The 19722-nt window shown below is 41.7% G+C and overlaps 2 protein-coding genes and 1 non-coding gene across 3 annotated transcripts in view; 1 reads left to right on the top strand and 2 right to left on the bottom strand.

The window, feature by feature from the left end:
• The window catches only part of LOC106583446 (protein bicaudal D homolog 2), a 43258-nt gene extending 40560 nt beyond the window's left edge, over positions 1-2698 (bottom strand). The window contains exon 1 of the mRNA XM_014167620.2: positions 2206-2698. Coding sequence (XP_014023095.1) covers positions 2206-2445 — 240 coding nt within the window. The 5' untranslated portion in view covers positions 2446-2698. The remainder of the gene's footprint in view (positions 1-2205) is intronic.
• Positions 2699-13849: 11151 nt separating this feature from the next.
• Positions 13850-13923, bottom strand: trnav-uac (transfer RNA valine (anticodon UAC)). Its single transcript has one exon. It is a non-coding gene; the product is annotated as a tRNA-Val (tRNA).
• Positions 13924-14712: 789 nt separating this feature from the next.
• On the top strand, positions 14713-16957 carry LOC106583448 (zinc finger protein 629). The gene is made up of 2 exons (XM_045705756.1): positions 14713-15069; positions 15755-16957. Exons 1-2 carry the CDS (start codon positions 14877-14879, stop codon positions 16570-16572), a joined length of 1011 nt encoding a protein of 336 aa, XP_045561712.1. The 5' UTR covers positions 14713-14876; the 3' UTR covers positions 16573-16957.
• Positions 16958-19722: the final 2765 nt, after the last annotated feature.

Here is a 19722-nt window from a genome sequence, read left to right as displayed (position 1 = left end):
GATTCAATACAACACATTGCTGAGTACAACTCTCCATATTTTCAAGCATAGTGCTGGCTGAATCATGTTTTATTTTTGTATTTTTATTTAACCTTTATTTAACTAGGCAAGTCAGTAAAGAAAAAAATCTTATTTACAAAGACTGCCTAAGAACAGTGGGTTAACTGCCTTGTTCAGGGGCAGAACGATCTAGCAACCTTTCGGTTACTGGCCCAACGTTCTAACCACTAGGTATGTTATGGGTATGCTTGTAATCTTTAAGAACTGGGGAGTTTGTTTATGAAAAAAATAAACGGAATGGAGCTAAGCACAGGCAAAATCCTAGAGGAAAATCTGGTTCAGTCTGCTTTCCACCAGACACTGGGAGATTAATTAATCTTTCAACAAGACAATAACCTAAAACACAAGGCCAAATCTACACTGGAGTTGCTTACCAAGAAGACAGTGAATGTTCCTGAGTTGCTGAGTTACAGTTTTGACTTAAATCTACTTGAAAATCCATGGCAAGACCTGAACATGTTAATGAGCTTGAAGACTCACAGCTGTAATCACTGCCAAAGGTGCTTCTACAAGTATTGACTCAGAGGTGTGAATATTTACATTATGTGAATGAGATATTTCTGCATTTAATTTTCAGTATATTAGCAAAAAATTCCAACAACATATTTTCACTTTGTCATTATGGGGTATTGTGTGTAGATGGGTGAGAAAATAATATATTTAATCAATTTTGAATTCAAGTGGTATGAATACTTTCTGAAGGCACCGTACAAGGAACACATATGCTTAATGCTTGGCCTGGGAACTCATGTCCTTTCATTCCCCGTCTTTGTTTACATTTACATTTTACATTTTAGTCATTTAGCAGATGCTCTTATTCAGAGTGACTTACAGTAGTGAATACATTTCATACATTTTTTTCCCCCTCCGTACTGGCCCCCCGTGGGAGGGCAATGAAGCTCAAAAGTGAGGCTGAGCTTCAGTGGAGGGAATTTAACATCAATATGCTTGAAATGAATGACAACAGAAACTAGCTATTCTTGATAGAGACAGACATAATCAGGTAAACATAAACAATGCTAGTGAAGTTAGCATGATAGCCAGTTGTGTTGTGTGGCTGAGCTTGCTATAAATGCTGTCATTCTGCTAGAGCACCATAGTCAGAATTCTGTGAGAATGTTCTTTCTTAGATATAAGACACAGTCTAAGTGTTTACTTCAGTATACTGCAAGCGATTGAGAGGGATTCACATGCGTCAGGGTAACTAAAATCCCCTTAAACGTTGTAAGGATTTGGGCTGGACCTAGAAAGGCCTCTGGACTCACAAGAGACAGAATGACTCAATTTAGTTATTGAGGCAATTGAGTACAGCCCTGTTTAACAATGGGTATTAGCTCCTATGAAGCAGGGAGCAACTGCAACAGGATTCTTCTGTAACACATGTATGTCCACAAGATAGAGGCCATTGTCTCTCTGAAAAAAAGGCTAAAGCATAAGGGCAGAGCTGATCAAAAACAGCCTAACAACCTGGCTGCTGTTCTCTCCCATTTGAGTAGCCTGAGGGAGGGAAACCCTTATCTAGCAGAGACAGAGCCAGCATGGGCCTGACTAGCTTAAATATAGTACTTACTGCTTTCACCAGAACAATTTCTACTGTCACACCAACAGCATGTTGGGACTTGTGAAGGCTGCTGCTGATAAATGTCAAGCAGAGATGATAACTTTAACAAAGATATTCAAATAGCACCCATATTTTCACACATAACATTTTGACACACATTTCACATGTATGTGTTTGTATACATCTGAAAACATCTGCCCTCTTGCACTAAAGTTAGTGTTCTGTCTTTTTGAACGTTGTCTTTTATCACACTAGGCCAACTTTAATGTTGTTATCAAAGTAGGCTAAGAAACTTCTAATACAACTTTGTGGTGTTTGTTTACCACTTGAGTCAACAAGCAAACGTGTTCAGAGAGCATTCTGGGTGTTTAGGATTAGGTTATAACAACATCACAGCTGATTTTAATTAAAAACTTTCGAAACAAAGCAACATAGCACTGCCTGAATCGAATGAGAAACGTAGGCTACGTGCCTAATTTGCTCTTTGTTAGAAACAATGTATCCGTTAACGGTTACAATACACAAGCGCGTTGACAGTAAATTGGACACATTTGTAGCAATGGAATGTTGTGACCTCACTCTACCTCCTTCAGTTGGTCGAGTTCCTGCCGAACAGTCTCGAACTCGGTCTCCAACTCGTCATAACGCTGTTTGAGCTGCTGTTTCTCTTCGAGCACCGCCAGCCCGTATTCCGCCGCCTGGATCTTCTCATGAGTCGTCTCGCTCAGCTCCCGGGATAGGCGCTCTAATTCCGCCCGAAACCACTGCGGCCCGGCCTCTGCCACCAGAGTCGCCTCGGGATATTCCTGTTCCTCCACAGACATCTTGGCCAGCCGGTTCCGCTAACAACAGCGACAACGGACCCAGCCCTTGAAGGAGCACTGAAAAATATCCTATAAAAATAAATCAGTGCCTTCTGTATTTGAACTGCATGGCTGTGTTTTTGTCTGTTTCGTCGGGTCCTCCACTTTTTTTGATGTGAACAAAAAGTTCAGCTATCTATCAGCCGGTACCGTTATAAGATTGCATCTTCAGCTCTTTCCATAGTCGATCCCTATCTTCCTCCCCCACCTACGTCATGCCACTAGAGGAAATTAACTAAACGAATACCGTACGTTTCAGGTCTACAATTGTGCGCCATGGGAGATGTAGTTTTTTTCCATTATGATTGGATAAAAGACTACGCTCACTGTTTAGCATATGGACTTCAACTACCATGGTCCTTCGGGAGTTGATGCGCCACTCGGTCTATTGAAGAAACATATGGTAAAACCTTACTGTCAATGGTAACCCCTACAGGCCCACAGTCCCCTGGAAACACGGATTCTTTAACAAGACTGCCATCTAGGGATTTAAAAACAATACTGCAGTACAGTTATGATCGAGTTATTACAAGTACAATGTGGTTAATCTGTGTGAAGGCCCATCTGTGCTTGCCTGACGACTCACACTAAATTATTATGCTGCTACATTACTTACTAGAGAATTACTTCTCGGTATTGTTATATCATCATCAGAACATCATAGCATTAAAGAGCTCAGTGCAAAAAAGTAAGCATGAGTCATTTCCCACATGACTATACTCATTTGAAATCAGGACATAGGGCAAGATTATGATTTTTAGATGATTTATATACTAATTAAAAATAATGATTGAGTTTGTTGTTGTGGTCGGTTACAGGGGTTCAGTATGTGGTGGTGTTCAAAAGAATGGTCGAGTTCTGTCTGTGATCAGTTACAGGAGATCAGGTGACTGTAGAATGGCACTAGACCAATGAAACATACCAGCGCTAGGGTGTGTCCCCTCAGGATTTCCAGGTAGACGGACATAGACCACGGGCTCTCCTTTTGAAGGCTGCCCGAAGAGGTTGCTCTGGAACGTACAGTTATGAATATAACTACGGTACTGTTCCCTGAAGGAGGAAATAAGGTATAACATACTATGGGGAGTCAATAACCAATCTTTTACACCTGAAGCAAACTGAAACGATGCCCATCGTCCCAATAGATGCAGAGCCCGCCTTCAGAAGCCCCGCCTTCCTATCTATAATACCAGGGCTAGCATCCATTCCTCAATTCAGTACCACTCTTCAGCGAGCCCAAACCCCCTGTCCGTTATATTCATAACTGTACATTCCCTTTCAGTCGGTCACTCGGTATAACATACTATGGGGACATACAATCAAGCCAGCTCAGAGGGTACCAAACTAGGAGGCCCACGGCAGCCCATGCACATATAGGTTCCACCGGCTCCAAAAAAGGGTTACAGAAGCCAAATCTCAGAGCTTCATAGGGCCTGAGCCCCATATAGGGAACCAGAACCTGCTGCAACTTGGCTAATTTCAGCTTGCTCCTTTAACCTGACACCACTGACACGATAACACTGTAGCCCAAGTCTCTAGACTCCACGGTTCCCAGAAAAACACTTACCTTGAGAGACTGAAATGTCAGAACTAGTACAAGGAATCTCAAGTCCAAAACAACAGGACACCTGTCGTGACTTGGTAAAGCGCACACATGCACACCTGAGTCGATGAACCACTGCAGCCCGAGGCTCAAACCCACAGGAAATCTGCAGTAACCTGGAAACTGTGTACTTGCGGGCTGCCACGGCAGCCCAAGGCTCACCTCAAGCCCACAGGAAACTGTTAACCCGGACAAAAATGCTACCTGAGTGTCAGAGCCGGAGTAGTACGATTAGATCTTAGTCCTGTATTGACGCTTTGCCTTTTTGATGGTTCGTCGGAGGGCATAGCGAGATTTCTTATAAGCTTCCAGGTTATAGTCCCTGTCGTGTCTTTGGCATCATTAAAACTGAAGACATATTTATCAAATAACTCTCTGTAATTATTATTGCACGAACTGAGTCTTCCCTATGAGTCATCCATACATCAATTGTCTTAAAATCATTTATTTACTAACTAAGTAATTCACAGAAATGCATAACAAACAGTAGATATCGTTACAAAGAAATGATAGAGGAATGTGCCCTAGTGGGCTAAACCGGCATGGCGGCTTGTTAGACAAAAGGGGAGTGTGGGTCAGCTGAGAAGGCACTACAGAGTTGATAATTATAACAATTGAAATGCTAAGCCTTTGCACATGAACGCTCACTCATTCGGGAACAATTGCAATCAATATATATATTTACACTCAGTGTGTCGTCGGGATCTCTGTTGAAAAGTTTGTTTCTGTTGGAGAGTTTGTTCTCAGAGTGCCCAGCTGAAACCGCACCAGACAGAGCCGGAATGCGACCCTCTTCTGTTGGGATAAAAATGCATAATTCAGAACCAAGTCCACAACAAGATCCAGAAACTGAATGCGCTGAGCCGGAGTTAAACAACTTTACTTGTGATTCACTATGAACCCCAGAGACTGAATATGGGAAACCAGCATGGCATTGTGGAGCTCCACCTGTTCCCTCGACACCGCTATGACCAGCCAATCGCCCAGATACCCTGATCACCTGGCATCCCCTAGCACATGAAAATATGCATCCTTCAGATCTATGAACGAGAACCATCACTGGGACACACCGACTGCAATAGCTGGCAAAGTCCAGGATGGGACACAATGTTCCATCACTCTTGGGAACTGTACCAAACACTCTGTATTTTTGACACGGAGACGACCCAAACAGCCTGCTTTAGAAGGAGAGTATCAATTAATATCGTGTCAGTAAAATCCTCTCCTGGCTCTTACTGAGTCCTACCCATGAGCCCCCTCTCTTTCCATTTACTGTAACCAACATCCTTACCCACTGAGCACCGACCGAAATCAGATGTCAATGGACGTTGAAAAGTAGTTTCAATTTGGTCAGTCCTCCCTGGCCTTGATTTCAAAGTCCACAGACGATGTTTTTTGTTATGGTCCGGAGCAGCTTTAATTTCAATGTACACAGACATAGATTTTTTAACATACATTTTTTTGCAGGGGGTACCGACCTTGATTTGGTCCAAACATAGACATCCATAGACCGGACCAAATCTGAACCAATCATAGATGTCTATGTTTCACAAGTTTGGAAAGAACAGTACAGTACAGTGAAGCACAGCAGAGTACAGTACAGTAAAGGAAAGTTGAGTACAGTAAAGTAGAAAATAGATCAGTTCAGTACAGCAGAGCACACTGGACTTGAGTACAGTATAATGTACTGTAATCTACTGAACTATATTCTACTTTACTGTACTCTACTGTACTCTACTCAACTGTTCTGTGCAGTGCTGTAATGTGCTGTACTCTACTGAGCTCTACTGCACTGTACTTTGATGTTCAAACTTACGAAACATAGACGTCTATGATTGGTTCAGATTTTTTATGGACCAACCAAATTTGGTCTGGTTTGGGGGCGGATCTCATTAAAATAATAGCCATTGTGTAGAATAATACCCACATTTTCAAAATAGGATATTGCATTTTTGTACCTTTGTGTACGTATTCAGGCTATATCACCATGAAGAGAATGATATTCATAGCCATAATTGATGCATTTCTGTACAGTACAGATCAGGGACCCATGATGAAATTCCATTACAGTAATTCTGTTACTGGGTGCAAATCCACTTCACTTACTGTAGTTCATTAACCAAAATGTAAAAAAAATCTAAGTCAAGGTGTCATGTCATAGCTGACACCCCATTCTTTCTGCAGACATCATTGAATCTTAATTCAGATCAAAAATGTAACCGTTTTGGAAAATTTGGTCACATAACAAATTGAGGTAGATTGTACCGAAATCCTGTTACCAAACTTTTCATCTGCACAGTTCTTCCAGTAAATGTGTTTTGTAAGTGTGCATTGTTAAAAGTAGAGCATAGAGTTGTATGGTTTGTGAAATCAATGTTTTTTGTTTGGCGTACATTTTAAAGTGAAAAATATGAGTCTCAGCATTATTCAGTAACTGTGGAATTGCCAAACAATAAAGCCACTGCCATAATGAGCTCCCATTGAAATCTTTGGGTTGCACCACGCTGCCATACCAGTCTACCTGGTAGAGTGGAGAGAAACTGGACAAACAAACAGACATCAATCACATTACCATCCATTCAGGAATTCACGTCCGGTTGGAGGACTTGTACTTTCAAGTAAGATTGCTGTTATACCACAGTCAAATGAGGTGGTACCATATTCTTGAGTTGATGTTAAAAAAGATTTAGCCTACTTCTAAAGGCCCCTTTCACTTGACTTGCCTGGCTAAAGCAACAGACTCTTGCTGACACTGACTATCACTTGGCCCCTTCACTCGACAGAACTGCCATCTGCCTTTACAAAAAAAGATTGCCGTTTTGAAACTGCTGTAAAAGTGCAGTAACTGCAGCTGACTGGGGTATTTTGGATGCAGTAATTGAACTGCAGTTACACTGCAAAATTACTGCCGTAATCTTTTTTATTTTGTTTTGGACACAGTATTTGCAGCATACTGCAGTTACACTGCACTCTGGAAGCAATCTTTTTTTGTAAGGGTAAGCCTAACATAACAAATTATACAGACCCTTATGGAAAAGATTGCAGTCAGATTGCAGTGTAACTGCATTTAGAGTGCAGTATAACTACAATTCAACTGCAGTACACTGCAGATATTCTGCAATTACTGCGGCCAAGATACCACAGTCGACTGCATTTACTGCACTTTTACTGCAGGTTCAAAACTGCCTTTTTTTGTAAGGGGAATTATATTCATTCATGCTACAATGAACGTATTTTGTACTTACATTGTTTAGTCCATTGAGACAAACTGTGTACAAAAACGTAAGTAGCCCTACCTAAACAAAACTGGTGTCATTGTCCTGGTATGGCGACACTGATAGTTTCACGGAACTGGTGACGGTTGTGGCGAATGGAGAATTATTAACGTAGCAGGTTAGGAGAATTAGAGTAGCAGGTTAGGAGAATTAACGTTGCAGGTTAGGAGAATTAGAGTAGCAGGGTAGGATAATTAATGTTGCAGGTTAGGAGTATTGACGTTGCAGGTTAGGAGAATTAGGTTAACCTCTCTTGGGTAGGGGGCAGTATTTTCACATCCGGATGAAAAGCGTGCTCAAAGTAAACTGCCTGTTACTCAGGCCCAGAAGCTAGGATATGCATATAATTGGTAGATTTGGATAGAAAACACTCAAACGTTTCTAAAACTGTTAAAATAATGTCTGTGAGTGTAACAGAATTGATATGGCAGGCGAAACCCCGAAGGACAAAACATTTAAATAAAAAAAATTCAGCCTACCATTGTTTCCAATGGTTTTCATGTTTATTATGAGTCGAAGTCCTCCCAGATTGCAGTTCCTAGGGCTTCCACTAGATGTCAACAGTCTTTAGAAAGAGTTTCAGGCTGGTTTTTGGAAAAATGTGCTAGAAGTTGTCGTTTTTCGAAGTGGCTCCCATTTTGGCTGTAGTGTTTCCATGCGCGTGGGTGAAAGCACGTTCTTTGTTATTTATCTCCGGTAATGAACATACTATTCTCCATCTTAAATTGTATTGTTTATTTACGTATTAGGGTACCTGAGGTTTGATTATAAACATTGTTTGACTTGTTTGGATAAGTTTATTGGTAACATTTGGGATTCATTTTGTATGCATTTTGAAGGAGGGAAACCGGTGGATTATTGAATGAAGCGCGCCAGCTAAACTGAGTTTTTATGGATATAAAGAAGGACTTTATCGAACAAAAGGACCATTTGTGATGTAACTGGGACCTTTTGGAGTGTCAACAGAAGAAGATCTTCAAAGGTAAGGCAGTTATTATATTGCTATTTCTGACTTTCGTGTCGCACCTGCCTGGTTTAAAAAAGTTTTTCATGCTTTTGTATGCGGGGCACTGTCCTCAGATAATCGCATGGTGTGCTTTCGCCGTAAAGCCTTTTTGAAATCTGACACAGCGGCTGGATTAACAAGAAGTTAAGCTTTATTTTGATGTATAATACTTGTATTTTCATGAATGTTAAATATTTATATTTCTGTCATTTGAATTTCGCGCTCTGCAATTTCACCGGATGTTGGCCAGGTGGGACGCTACCGTCCCACCTGCCTATAAGAAGTTTTTAAGGTTAGAAAAATAGTTAAGTTTAGCTAAAATGCTGTAATCCATCTAGCCACAACCTCATTGTCTACAAAATGCTTCCTCAATCTGTGACCGTTGCGTAGATATTATTTTGGGGTCTGTGAGAGCTTGTATAGTATATTTACAATCGAGTCTCAGCACCTAACCATTTTATAGAATCCTGGAGTTCTGGACAGCAGACAGCGACAGCTCCCTCCCTTACAGGCACGCAAATAGAGGAAGCGTTTGCGTTGTTTACACACAGCTAGTAATTATTGTTCTCCTGGCAGCAGGATATTAGGCTGTCACCACGATCGCAGTTTTGTTTATCAAAATAAGAGTTCCCTTTAAAAAACATGCTACATTTTGGCAGTGGTGGAAAAAGTACCCAATTGTCATACTTGAGTAAAAGTAAAGATACCTTCATAGAAAATGACTCAAGTAAAAGTAAAAGTCACCCAGTAAAATCTACTTGAGTAAAAGTCTAAAAGTATTTGGTTTTAAATATACTTAAGTATCAAAAGTAAAAGTAAAAGTATAAATAATTTACTCAGTTAGGATTACTCAGTAGGGTCTGTAGAATCGCCACTGAGAATACTAAACATTAAAAACACCTTCCTAATATTGATTTGCAACATCCACCACAACCCCAAGATGCTGTAATGCCAGGTATTTCTAAATCTGAAGTAATGTATCCTCTAATTCTATTTCATGCTGGCTTAAGGAATCCATCATCTTCAAATTTAAAGTAACGCAATTACTACTACTAACTTTATGTTGTATATCTCTCAATTACTGTCCAATGTGACCTTAAGTTCACTGGCACTATCACATGCTTAAAACCACAGCAGTTGATGGCCATTCTTGGGAAATTTGGCATAACCTCTTCGCTGTCATAAAACAGACTGTCATTTCTGACTCGCAAAAAAACACAGTGCACATTAACCTAATTTGTTCCTTCAGATGTAACTTCAACAGATCATTCTAGCCGTTCATTATTCTGTCATTGCTTAATATGTTATAATCCTCTTTAGTTAGTGGAGATGGAACACACTGGGGAAAAAACTAGTTGAATCAACATTGTTTCCACATCATTTCAACCCCCAAAAATCAATGTGATGACATTAAATGAACGTGGAAAACAAATTTGATTTGCGGAAAATCGTCACCTAGGAGCATTTAGTCTTTTTTTCACCCATTTTTTCACCTACATCCAATGACATGGTGAATTTCTTTGTTGATTTCATGTTGAATTCACGATAGTTCACAACTCAAACAAATGTAAATCAAAACTAGACATTGAACTGATGCCTGTGCCCAGTGGGAAGAGTTTTGGTTGTCTTTGCAATTTGATGTTTAGACCCAGATAGTCATTCTATGTGCAGTTGTTAGAGCACAGATGACTTGTCTTTGTGAGGAAAATGTTGTATTATTTTTGTATGATACCAGATAGATTTCACAAATGTGTAATTATCAGAAAATACTATGATACTAGATCATTCAAAGAGGTGTACGATAAACACCCTACTGAGTGCTCCCAACCCCACTTTTACATCAGCACAAAAAAGCTTTCACTATAAGACAATACTTGCCATATGGCCTATGGAATGGGTGTAGTAAAAGGCCAGCAACACTTGGCATTATTCAGCGCCACCATATATATGCAGTGCCTTCAGAAGGTATTCATACCTCTTGACTTCACATTTTGTTGTGTTACAGTCTGAATTCTAAATCTACACACAATACCTCATAATGACAAAGTCAAAACGTTTTAGGAAACCTTTGCTAATTCATTGAAAATGAAATTGAGAAAATACATTTTTGCATACATATTCACACCCCTGAGTCAATACTTTGTAGAAATTGCTTTGGTGGAGATTACAACTTTGAGTCATCTTGGGTATGCCTGTATCAATTTTTCACATTTGGATTTGGGGATTTTCTCCCGTTCTTCCTTGCAGATTTTCTCAAGCTCTGTTAAGTTAGATGGGGAGTGGCAGTGAAAAGCAATCTTCAAGTCTTTCCACAGATTTTCAATTGGATTCAAGTCTGGGCTTTGGCTGGGCCACTCAAGTTCCTTCACATCCTTGTTCTGAAGCGATTTCAGCGTTGCTTTGGCTGTATGCTTGGGGCCATTGTCCTGTTAGAATGTAAATCTTCACCCCAGTCTAAGGTTGTTTGCACGCTGAAGCAGGTTCTCATCAAGGATTTGCCTGTATTTGGCTCCATTCATTGTTCCCTCTATCCTTACCAGTCTCCCAGCACCAGCCACTGAAAAGCATCGTCATAGCATGAGGCTGCCACCACCAATGTGTCACGGTATGGATGGTTTTAGATGGGTAATGAGCTGTGCCTGGTTTTCTCCAGACATAGCACTTTGCATTCAGGTCAAAGAGTAATATTTTTGTCTCCTCAGACCACAACATCTTTTCCCTTATAATCTCATAGTCTTTTACGTGCCTTCTGACATGCACTGTCAACTGTGGGACCTTATATAGACAGATGTGTTTTGTTCTAAATTATGTCCAAACAATTGAATTGGCCACAGGTGGACTCCAATCAAATTGTAGTGACATCTCAAGAATAATCAAAGGAAATTGGACGCACCTGAGCTCAAGTTGGAGTGTCATAGCAAAAGGATGTTAATACTTATGTACAGTAAATTAAATCATTCTGTATTTCATTTCCAATAAATGTGCTCAATTTTCTACAAATATGTTTTCACTTTGCAATTATTGGGTACTGTGTGTAACAAATGTGGAATAGGTCAAGGGGTATACTATGAATATTTTCTGTAGGCACTTTCTAAATGGAGTACTCCAAACCCTAATTTTACGTCAGCAAAAATAAAAAAAATTCACTATAAGCAGATATGTATTTCATATACAGGGATTTGCGTTGTGGCCTATGGAATGGGTGTAGTAAAAGTCCAGAAACACTCTGTATTACGCAGCGCCTGATGAAATGACACCATGCAGTGCATTCGGAAAGACCGGAAATTGTTTTCCTCATCAATCTACACACAATACCCCAAAAAGACAAAGTGAAAACAGGTTTTTAGACATATTTGCAAATGTATATTTTTTTTAAACAGAAATGCCTTATTTACATAAGTATTCAGACCCTTTGCTATGAGACTCGAAATTGAGCTCAGGTGCATCCTGTTTCCATTGATCATCCTTGAGATGTTTCTACAACTCGACTGGAGTCCTCCTGTGGTAAATTAAATTGATTGGACATGATTTGGAAAGAAACGCACCTGTCTATTAGGTCCCCAACAACACAGTGGCCTCCATCATTCTTAAAGGGAAGAAGTTTGGAACAACCAAGACTCTTCCTAGAGCTGGCCACCGTGTCAAACTAAGCAATCGGGGGAGAATGGCCTTGGTCAGGGAGATGACAAAAAATTCAATGGTCACTCTGACAGAGCTCCAGAGTTCGTCTGAGGAGATGGGAGAACCTTCCAGAAGGACAACCATCTCTGCAGCACTCCACCAATCAGGCCTTTATGGTAGTGTGGCCAGACAGAAGCCACTCCTCAGTAAAAAGCACATAACAGCCCGCCTCGAGTTTGCCAAAAGGCACCTAAAGGACTCTCAGACCATGAGAAACAAGATTCTCTGATCTGATGAATCCAAGATTGAACTCTTTGACCTGAACGCCAAGCGTAACATCTTGAGGGAGCCTGGCACCATCCCTACTGAGAAGCATGGTGGTGGCAGCAACATGCTGTGGGAATGTTTTTCAGTGGCAGGGACTGGGAGACTAGTCAGGATCGAGGGAAAGATGAACGGAGCAAAGTACAGAGAGATCCTTGATGAAAACCTGCTCCAGAGCCCTCAGGACCTCAGACTGGGATGAAGGTTCACCTACCAACAGGACAATGACTCTAAGCATACAGCCAAGACGAAGCAGGAATGGCTTTGGGACATGTCCCTGAATGTGCTTGAGTGGCCCAGCCAGAGTACGAACTTGAACCCGATCGAACATCTCTGGAGAGTCCTACATATAGCTGCGCAGCAACACTCCCCATCCAAATACTGAGTAAGGGCCTCCCGAGTGGCACAGCGGACTAAGGCACTGCATTGCAGTGCTTGAGGCATCACTACAGCACTGGGTTCGATCCCAGGCTGTGTCACAGCCGGCTGTGACCAGGAGACCCATGAGTCGGCGCACAACTGGCAAAGAGTCGTCTTGTTTTTGCTTTGTCATTATGGGGTATTGTGTATAGATTGATGAGGGAATTTTTTCATATCCCATTTTAGAATAAGGCTGTAACGTAACAAAATGGGGAAAAAGTCAAGGGGTCTGGAATGCATGTTGGTCCCATGTTTCATGAGCTGAAATAAAAGATCCCAGACATTCTCCATACGCACAAAAAGCTTATTTGTGTCAAATGTTGTGCACAAAATTCTTTACATCCCTGTTAATGAGTATTTCTCCTTTGCCAAGACAATCCATCCACCTGACAGGTGTGTTATATCAAAAAGCTGATAAAACAGAATGATCATTACACAGATGCACCTTGTCCTGGAGGCAATAAAAGGTCACAGATGTCTCAAGTTTTGAGGGAGTGTGTAATAGCCATGCTGACTGCAGGAATGTCCACCAGAGCAGTTTCCAGAGAATTGAATGTTCATTTCTTCACCATAAGCTGCCTCCAACAGGGTTTTAGAGAATTTGGCAGTACGTCCAACCGGCTTTACATCCGCATACCACATGTAACCACAGGACCTCCACATCCGGGATTGTCTGAGACCAGCCACATGGACAGCTGATGAAACTGTGAATTTGCACAACTGAAGTATTTCTGCACAAACTGTCAGAAACCATCTCAGGGTAGCTCACCATCCTCACGGCCTGACTGCAGTTTGGCACTGTAACTGACTTCAGTGGGCAAATGGACACTGGCACACTGGAGAAGTGTACTCTTCTCAGATAAATTCCAGTTTCAATTGTACCTGGCAAATTACAGACAGTGTGTATGGGAGAGCGGTTTGCTGGTGTCAACATTGTGCCCCATAGTGATGGCGGGGTTATGATATTGGTAACTATAAGCTACTGACAACGAACACAATTGCATTTTATTGATGGCAATTAGAATAAACAGAGATACCTATACATTTTAGTCATTCAGCAGATGCACTTATCCAGAGCAACTTACAGTAGTGAGCGCATACATTTTTATTTGTACTGGTCCCCCGTGGGAGTTGAACCCACAACCCTGGCATCGTAAATGCCACGCTCTACTAACTGAGCCACACGGGACATTGTCATGCCAGTCATCCTCCGCCATCACATACTGTTTCAACATGATAATGCACAGCCCCACGCCGCAAGGATCTGTACACAATTCCTGGAAGCTGAAAATGTCCCAGTTCTTCCATGGCCTGCATTCTCACCAGATATGTCACCCAGCGTGTTTCAGTTCCCACCAATATCCAGCAACGTTGCACAGCCATTTAAGAGGAGTGAAACAACATTCCACAGGCCACAATCATTTGCCTGATCAACTCTATTTGAAGGAGATGTGTCACTGCATGAGGCAAATGGTGGTCACACCAGATATTGACTGGTATTCTGATCCACACCCCTACCTTTTTTTAAGGTATCTGTGACCAACAGATGCATATCTGTATTCCCAGTCATGTGAAATCCATAGGCCAGGGCCTAATGAATTTATTTCAATTGACTGATTTCCTTATGTGAACTGTGAAATCTTAGAAATTGTTGCATGTTGTGTTTGTATTATTGTTCCTTGTATATTCTACAGACTCTACTGAGTACTCACAACCCCACTTTTAGATCGGCACAAATAAAAAAATGTTTCACTATAAAGCCTAATATTTTCAACATACAAGCTTGAACATTGTATTGTCAAGGGTGGTCTTAAAATAATGTGTTTAAAAACATAATTTTTTTTTCATAAATTCCTTCTTGCATTTGCTTATAAGTGAAAAAAAATGTCATCGACTGATTAAAATGTGATATTTGTTACGTTATCCACCTTGCAATGTTTTATTTTGAAGGTTTCCTCATTACCATAGCAAACTGACGTCGTCGTTAGTGTCGCTAGCATAATAGTAGTGATGCAGGAGATGAACAAACCGAAATGATAAAAGGCTACAGATGAAAGGGGAAAGTATCTTCAATCTTGAACCTAGGGAAATGGTTGTTGCTTGCTAGCGTTCACAACAAAATAGCCTAAACGTTTCCTTGAAAATGTCTAAAATGCAGCTGTTACAGGTTTATCTAAGCGAGCGGTTAACAGCGGTGGCTGTTGAGATATTTGGGGCAGTGGAAAATACCATAGCAGAGTACCAGGAAGAAATCTCCCGTTCGAAGGAAGAGATCGATCGTCTACGGAGGCTGCTGGATTTGGTTTTCCAACCCGACATAAAGCTACAGAGAGCAGGTTAGTAGTTAGCCCTTATAATGGACTAAAGGAACCCAACTTTACTCCGTAAGGACCTTACAAGTTCTGTGTAAAGGCAAATTGGGACTCGAAGCCCAAATACTCCATGTAAATATGAATCGATTCTCAATTGCGGCACATCAAAATAATTTAACAAATGAAAAATACACACATACTGTACACTGTTTTACCCGGTTTTAACAGTTGCAGCAGACATTTTCAGTGACATGTTTGTGGCGTCCGTCTTCCATTAACACAGGGGTTCGCAGACAGCTAATAGCACAGGTAGTCTACTCTGTCTTCTGTCTTCCGTAAACAAGTGCTGTAACATGGACATATATCATATGGCCTTGTGGGAACCTAACCCGATAAAAGGTGTGTAATTGAACCTTATTGTTTGTAGAAAATTATTTCTCGCTGATATGAAAGATGTTTCTTATGTTTCCAAAATCGTACCGAAAGCGATGCGTATTAATGTTTAGAGCAAGCATCGGGGCTCTTAGCAAAACTCCCCTGGTCAGATCAGAACATACTATCGTCAATAGGCGCTGAAACAGTTAGTGTCTATTAATGGATAGTTAGTAGTGAATGATGACCGCTGCAAGCTAGCTCAATCAATGTGATTGAACCAGCCAGGCCTGCCAATCAACTGATTGACTACTAATTTTTTATCCAATCCTCTCAGACCCCCAGCAGCTCACTCTCCCTGTCCCTGAAGAGGAGGTTCTTCCTGAGAAGCAGCACTGTGAGCAGGAGTGGAGCCCCAGTCTGGGCCAGGAGGACCCAGAGCCCACTCCGATTAAAGAGGAACAGGAGGAGTTTGTGACCAGTCGGGAGGAAGAGCAGCTTCAGGGGCTGGAGTCTGATATCAAAGAGGTCATATTCTCTCCTCCCTCTCCTCCCCAGCCCTCACATCATTCCCAAACCCAAACTGTGGAGAACAGAGAGAGGGACGCTCTACCCACCAAAACAACTGAAGAGATCAAAACGGAACCGGATGGAGAGGGCTATGGAGAATCTGAAGCAAACAATGAATTACAGCCCCGCTCTCCAGTAAATACCGACTATTCTGCAGCTCAGATTGGGAACAGTGAAAGGGACAGTAGAGGGTTAATGTCAGGGTTACAGCCACTCAAATCAAAGACAACATGGACAATGAAAGTACAAAGCTCTATTAAGACCAGGGAAGCCAGTGAGTTGAAAGTTCCATTGAGGGCGGCTCACTCAGGGGAGAGACCACACAGGTGTCCTGTCTGCAGGAAATGCTTTCTGAAAAGTAGCATTTTAAAAACTCATCAGAGAATTCACACTGGGGAGAAACCATATCAGTGCAAAGAATGTGGCAAATGCTTCAGCCGGATGAGAAACCTGACTGTTCATATGAGGACTCACACAGATGAGAGACCATATAAGTGCCCCATGTGTGTAGAATGCTTCAGATCAGCAAGTCATCTAAAATGGCACCAGCGAAGACATCACACAGGAGAGAAACCACGTTGCTGACTTTGTGGTAAATGCTTCACTTGTAAGAACTGAGGATGAGAATGAACCCAGAGGGATAAACATGACAGTGCTGCTTGGGGAAAAATTGTACTCTCACTTGTAGGAGGACCTTTCCATTGTAAAACGCTGATGTTTCATAACCCTTCTGAGCATGGCACAAATGTATATGCTGTAATACGTTTTTCAGAACCTAGTAGTTATTTGGCAATTCCAGCATTATTTGCATGTAAAAATCACAATTTATATGTCTCACAGAATGGACAAACAAAATGTAAATGAAACCATTGATGTGTGTGTCTATAGTACCCCCTGGGGGGAGTGTTTACCCCCTAAAAGCAGACTTGTAAATATTGACATGTTGGACAAATAAAGCAAATAAGAAGTGTTCTGGATGTTACACACCCTCTGTTCCGAGAGGATGTTACACACCCACTGTTCCGAGAGGATGTTACACACCCACTGTTCTGAGAGGATGTTACACACCCTCTGTTCTGAGAGGATGTTACACACCCTCTGTTCTGAGAGGATGTTACACACCCTCTGTTCTGAGAGGATGTTACACACCCTCTGTTCTGAGAGGATGTTACACACCCTCTGTTCTGAGAGGATGTTACACACCCACTGTTCTGAGAGGATGTTACACACCCTCTGTTCTGAGAGGATGTTACACACCCTCTGTTCTGAGAGGATGCTACACACCCACTGTTCTGAGAGGATGTTACACACCCTCTGTTCTGAGAGGATGTTACACACCCTCTGTTCTGAGAGGATGTTACACACCCTCTGTTCTGAGAGGATGTTACACACCCTCTGTTCTGAGAGGATGTTACACACCCTCTGTTCTGAGAGGATGTTACACACCCTCTGTTCTGAGAGGATGTTACACACCCTCTGTTCTGAGAGGATGTTACACACCCTCTGTTCTGAGAGGATGTTACACACCCTCTGTTCTGAGAGGATGTTACACACCCTCTGTTCTGAGAGGATGTTACACACCCTCTGTTCTGAGAGGATGTTACACACCCTCTGTTCTGAGAGGATGCTACACACCCACTGTTCTGAGAGGATGTTACACACCCTCTGTTCTGAGAGGATGTTACACACCCTCTGTTCTGAGAGGATGTTACACACCCTCTGTTCTGAGAGGATGTTACACACCCTCTGTTCTGAGAGGATGTTACACACCCACTGTTCTGAGAGGATGTTACACACCCTCTGTTCTGAGAGGATGTTACACACCCTCTGTTCTGAGAGAATGTTACACACCCTCTGTTCTGGATGTTACACACCCTCTGTTCTGAGAGGATGTTACACACCCACTGTTCTGAGAGGATGTTACACACCCACTGTTCTGAGAGGATGTTACACACCCACTGTTCTGAGAGGATGTTACACACCCACTGTTCTGAGAGGATGTTACACACCCTCTGTTCTGAGAGGATGTTACACACCCTGGTGTTGGTTCAAGAATGAACCAACACCCAAAGGACATCCAGCCAACTCGACACAACTGTGGGAAGCATTGAAGTCAACATTGGCCAGTATCCTTGTGGAACGCTTGACACCTTGTAGAGTCCATGCCCCGATGACTTGAGGCTGTTCTGAGGGGGGGGGGTGTAACTCAATATTAGGAAGGTGTTCCTAATGTTTGGTAGACTGTGTGTGTGTGTGTGTGTGTGTGTGTGTGTGTGTGTGTGTGTACACACACACACACACTACCGTTCAAAAGTTTGGGGTCACTTAGAAATGTCCATTAAAAAATGTGATCCAGCAACAACAAAAAAAGTCTATTAAAATAACATCAAATTGATCACAAATACAGTGTAGACATTGTTAATGTTGTAAATGACATTTGTAGCTGGAAATGGCAGATTGTTTTTAATGTGTTGTAACCGACTTCAGTGGGCAAAATGCTCACCATCGATGGTCACTGGCACGCTGGAGGAGTGTGCTCTTCACGGATTAATCCCGCTTTCAACTGTACCGGGCAGGTGGCAGAAAGTGTTTATGGGAGAGCGGTTTGCTGATGTCAACATTGTGAACAGTGTGCCCCAGTGTGGTGGGGTTATGGTATTGGTAGGCATAATTGCATTTTATTGATGGCAATTTCAATAAACAAAGATACCGTGACGAGATCCTGGGACCCATTGTCGTGCCATTCATCCGCCGCCATCACCTCGTGGTTCAGTATTATAATGCACAACTCCATGTCGCAAGGATCTGTACACAATTCCTGGAAGCTGAAAATGTCCCAGTTCTTCCATGGCCTGCATACTCAACGTGTACGACAGCGTGTTCCAGTTCCTGCCAATATCCATCAACTTCGCACAGCCATCGAAGAGGAACTATATTCCACAGGCCACAATCAACTCTCTGTGAAGGAGATGTGTTGCGCTGCATGGCTGGTTTTCTGATTCATGCTCCTACCTTTTATTTTTTAAGTATTGTGACCAACAGATGCACATCTGTATTCCCAGTCATGTGAAATCCATAGATTAGAGCCTAATGAATTTATTTCAATTTACTGATTTGAACTGTAACTCAGTAAAAGCTTTGAAGGTTTTTCATGTTGCGTTTATATTTTTGTTCAGTATAATGAAATCCCTTTGGAGTAAACTGTTTCCTTTGCAAATTGTTTTGCAACAGAACAAACGCTTTGCACGCAATCCTACAAATGAATACATACACCCCTGTTTGTCCTGACAATCAGCCTCGCAATAGAGAGCAGTAGTAATGATGTCTTTTTTTAGGCACTAACTCTGCCTATGGGAAAATGAATGGAGTTTTGGACAAACACTGAAAATAAGGTCTGTGGTAAGCGCAGGCTTAGGAGATCTTATACGTTTTGTTCTATGAGATCATTTTCATCAGCTAAGGACATTTTTTTGTGAATTTTGAAGCATTTATGTAATTTTTAAAAAGCACAAAGGACATAAAGGCTTCATAATTCATAAAGGTCATGTTAACTGATATTATCGCATATAATAAAATATATAAGCCTGTGTTTAAAACAGACATTATTTTCAGCGTTTATCCCAAAAACCTATTCTTTCCCCATTCATTTTCCCCATAGGAATGGCTGATCATTTCCGGGTCTTAGGACTACAAGCTGGCAAGCTCTATATGGGCACCATGCTGCCGCAGACTGGA

The sequence above is a fragment of the Salmo salar genome, chromosome ssa22 (assembly GCF_905237065.1).
Source record: "Salmo salar chromosome ssa22, Ssal_v3.1, whole genome shotgun sequence".
Lineage (NCBI taxonomy): Eukaryota > Metazoa > Chordata > Actinopteri > Salmoniformes > Salmonidae > Salmo > Salmo salar.
Note: the sequence above shows the minus strand (reverse complement) of the source record. Positions and strands in the feature narration are given on the sequence as shown.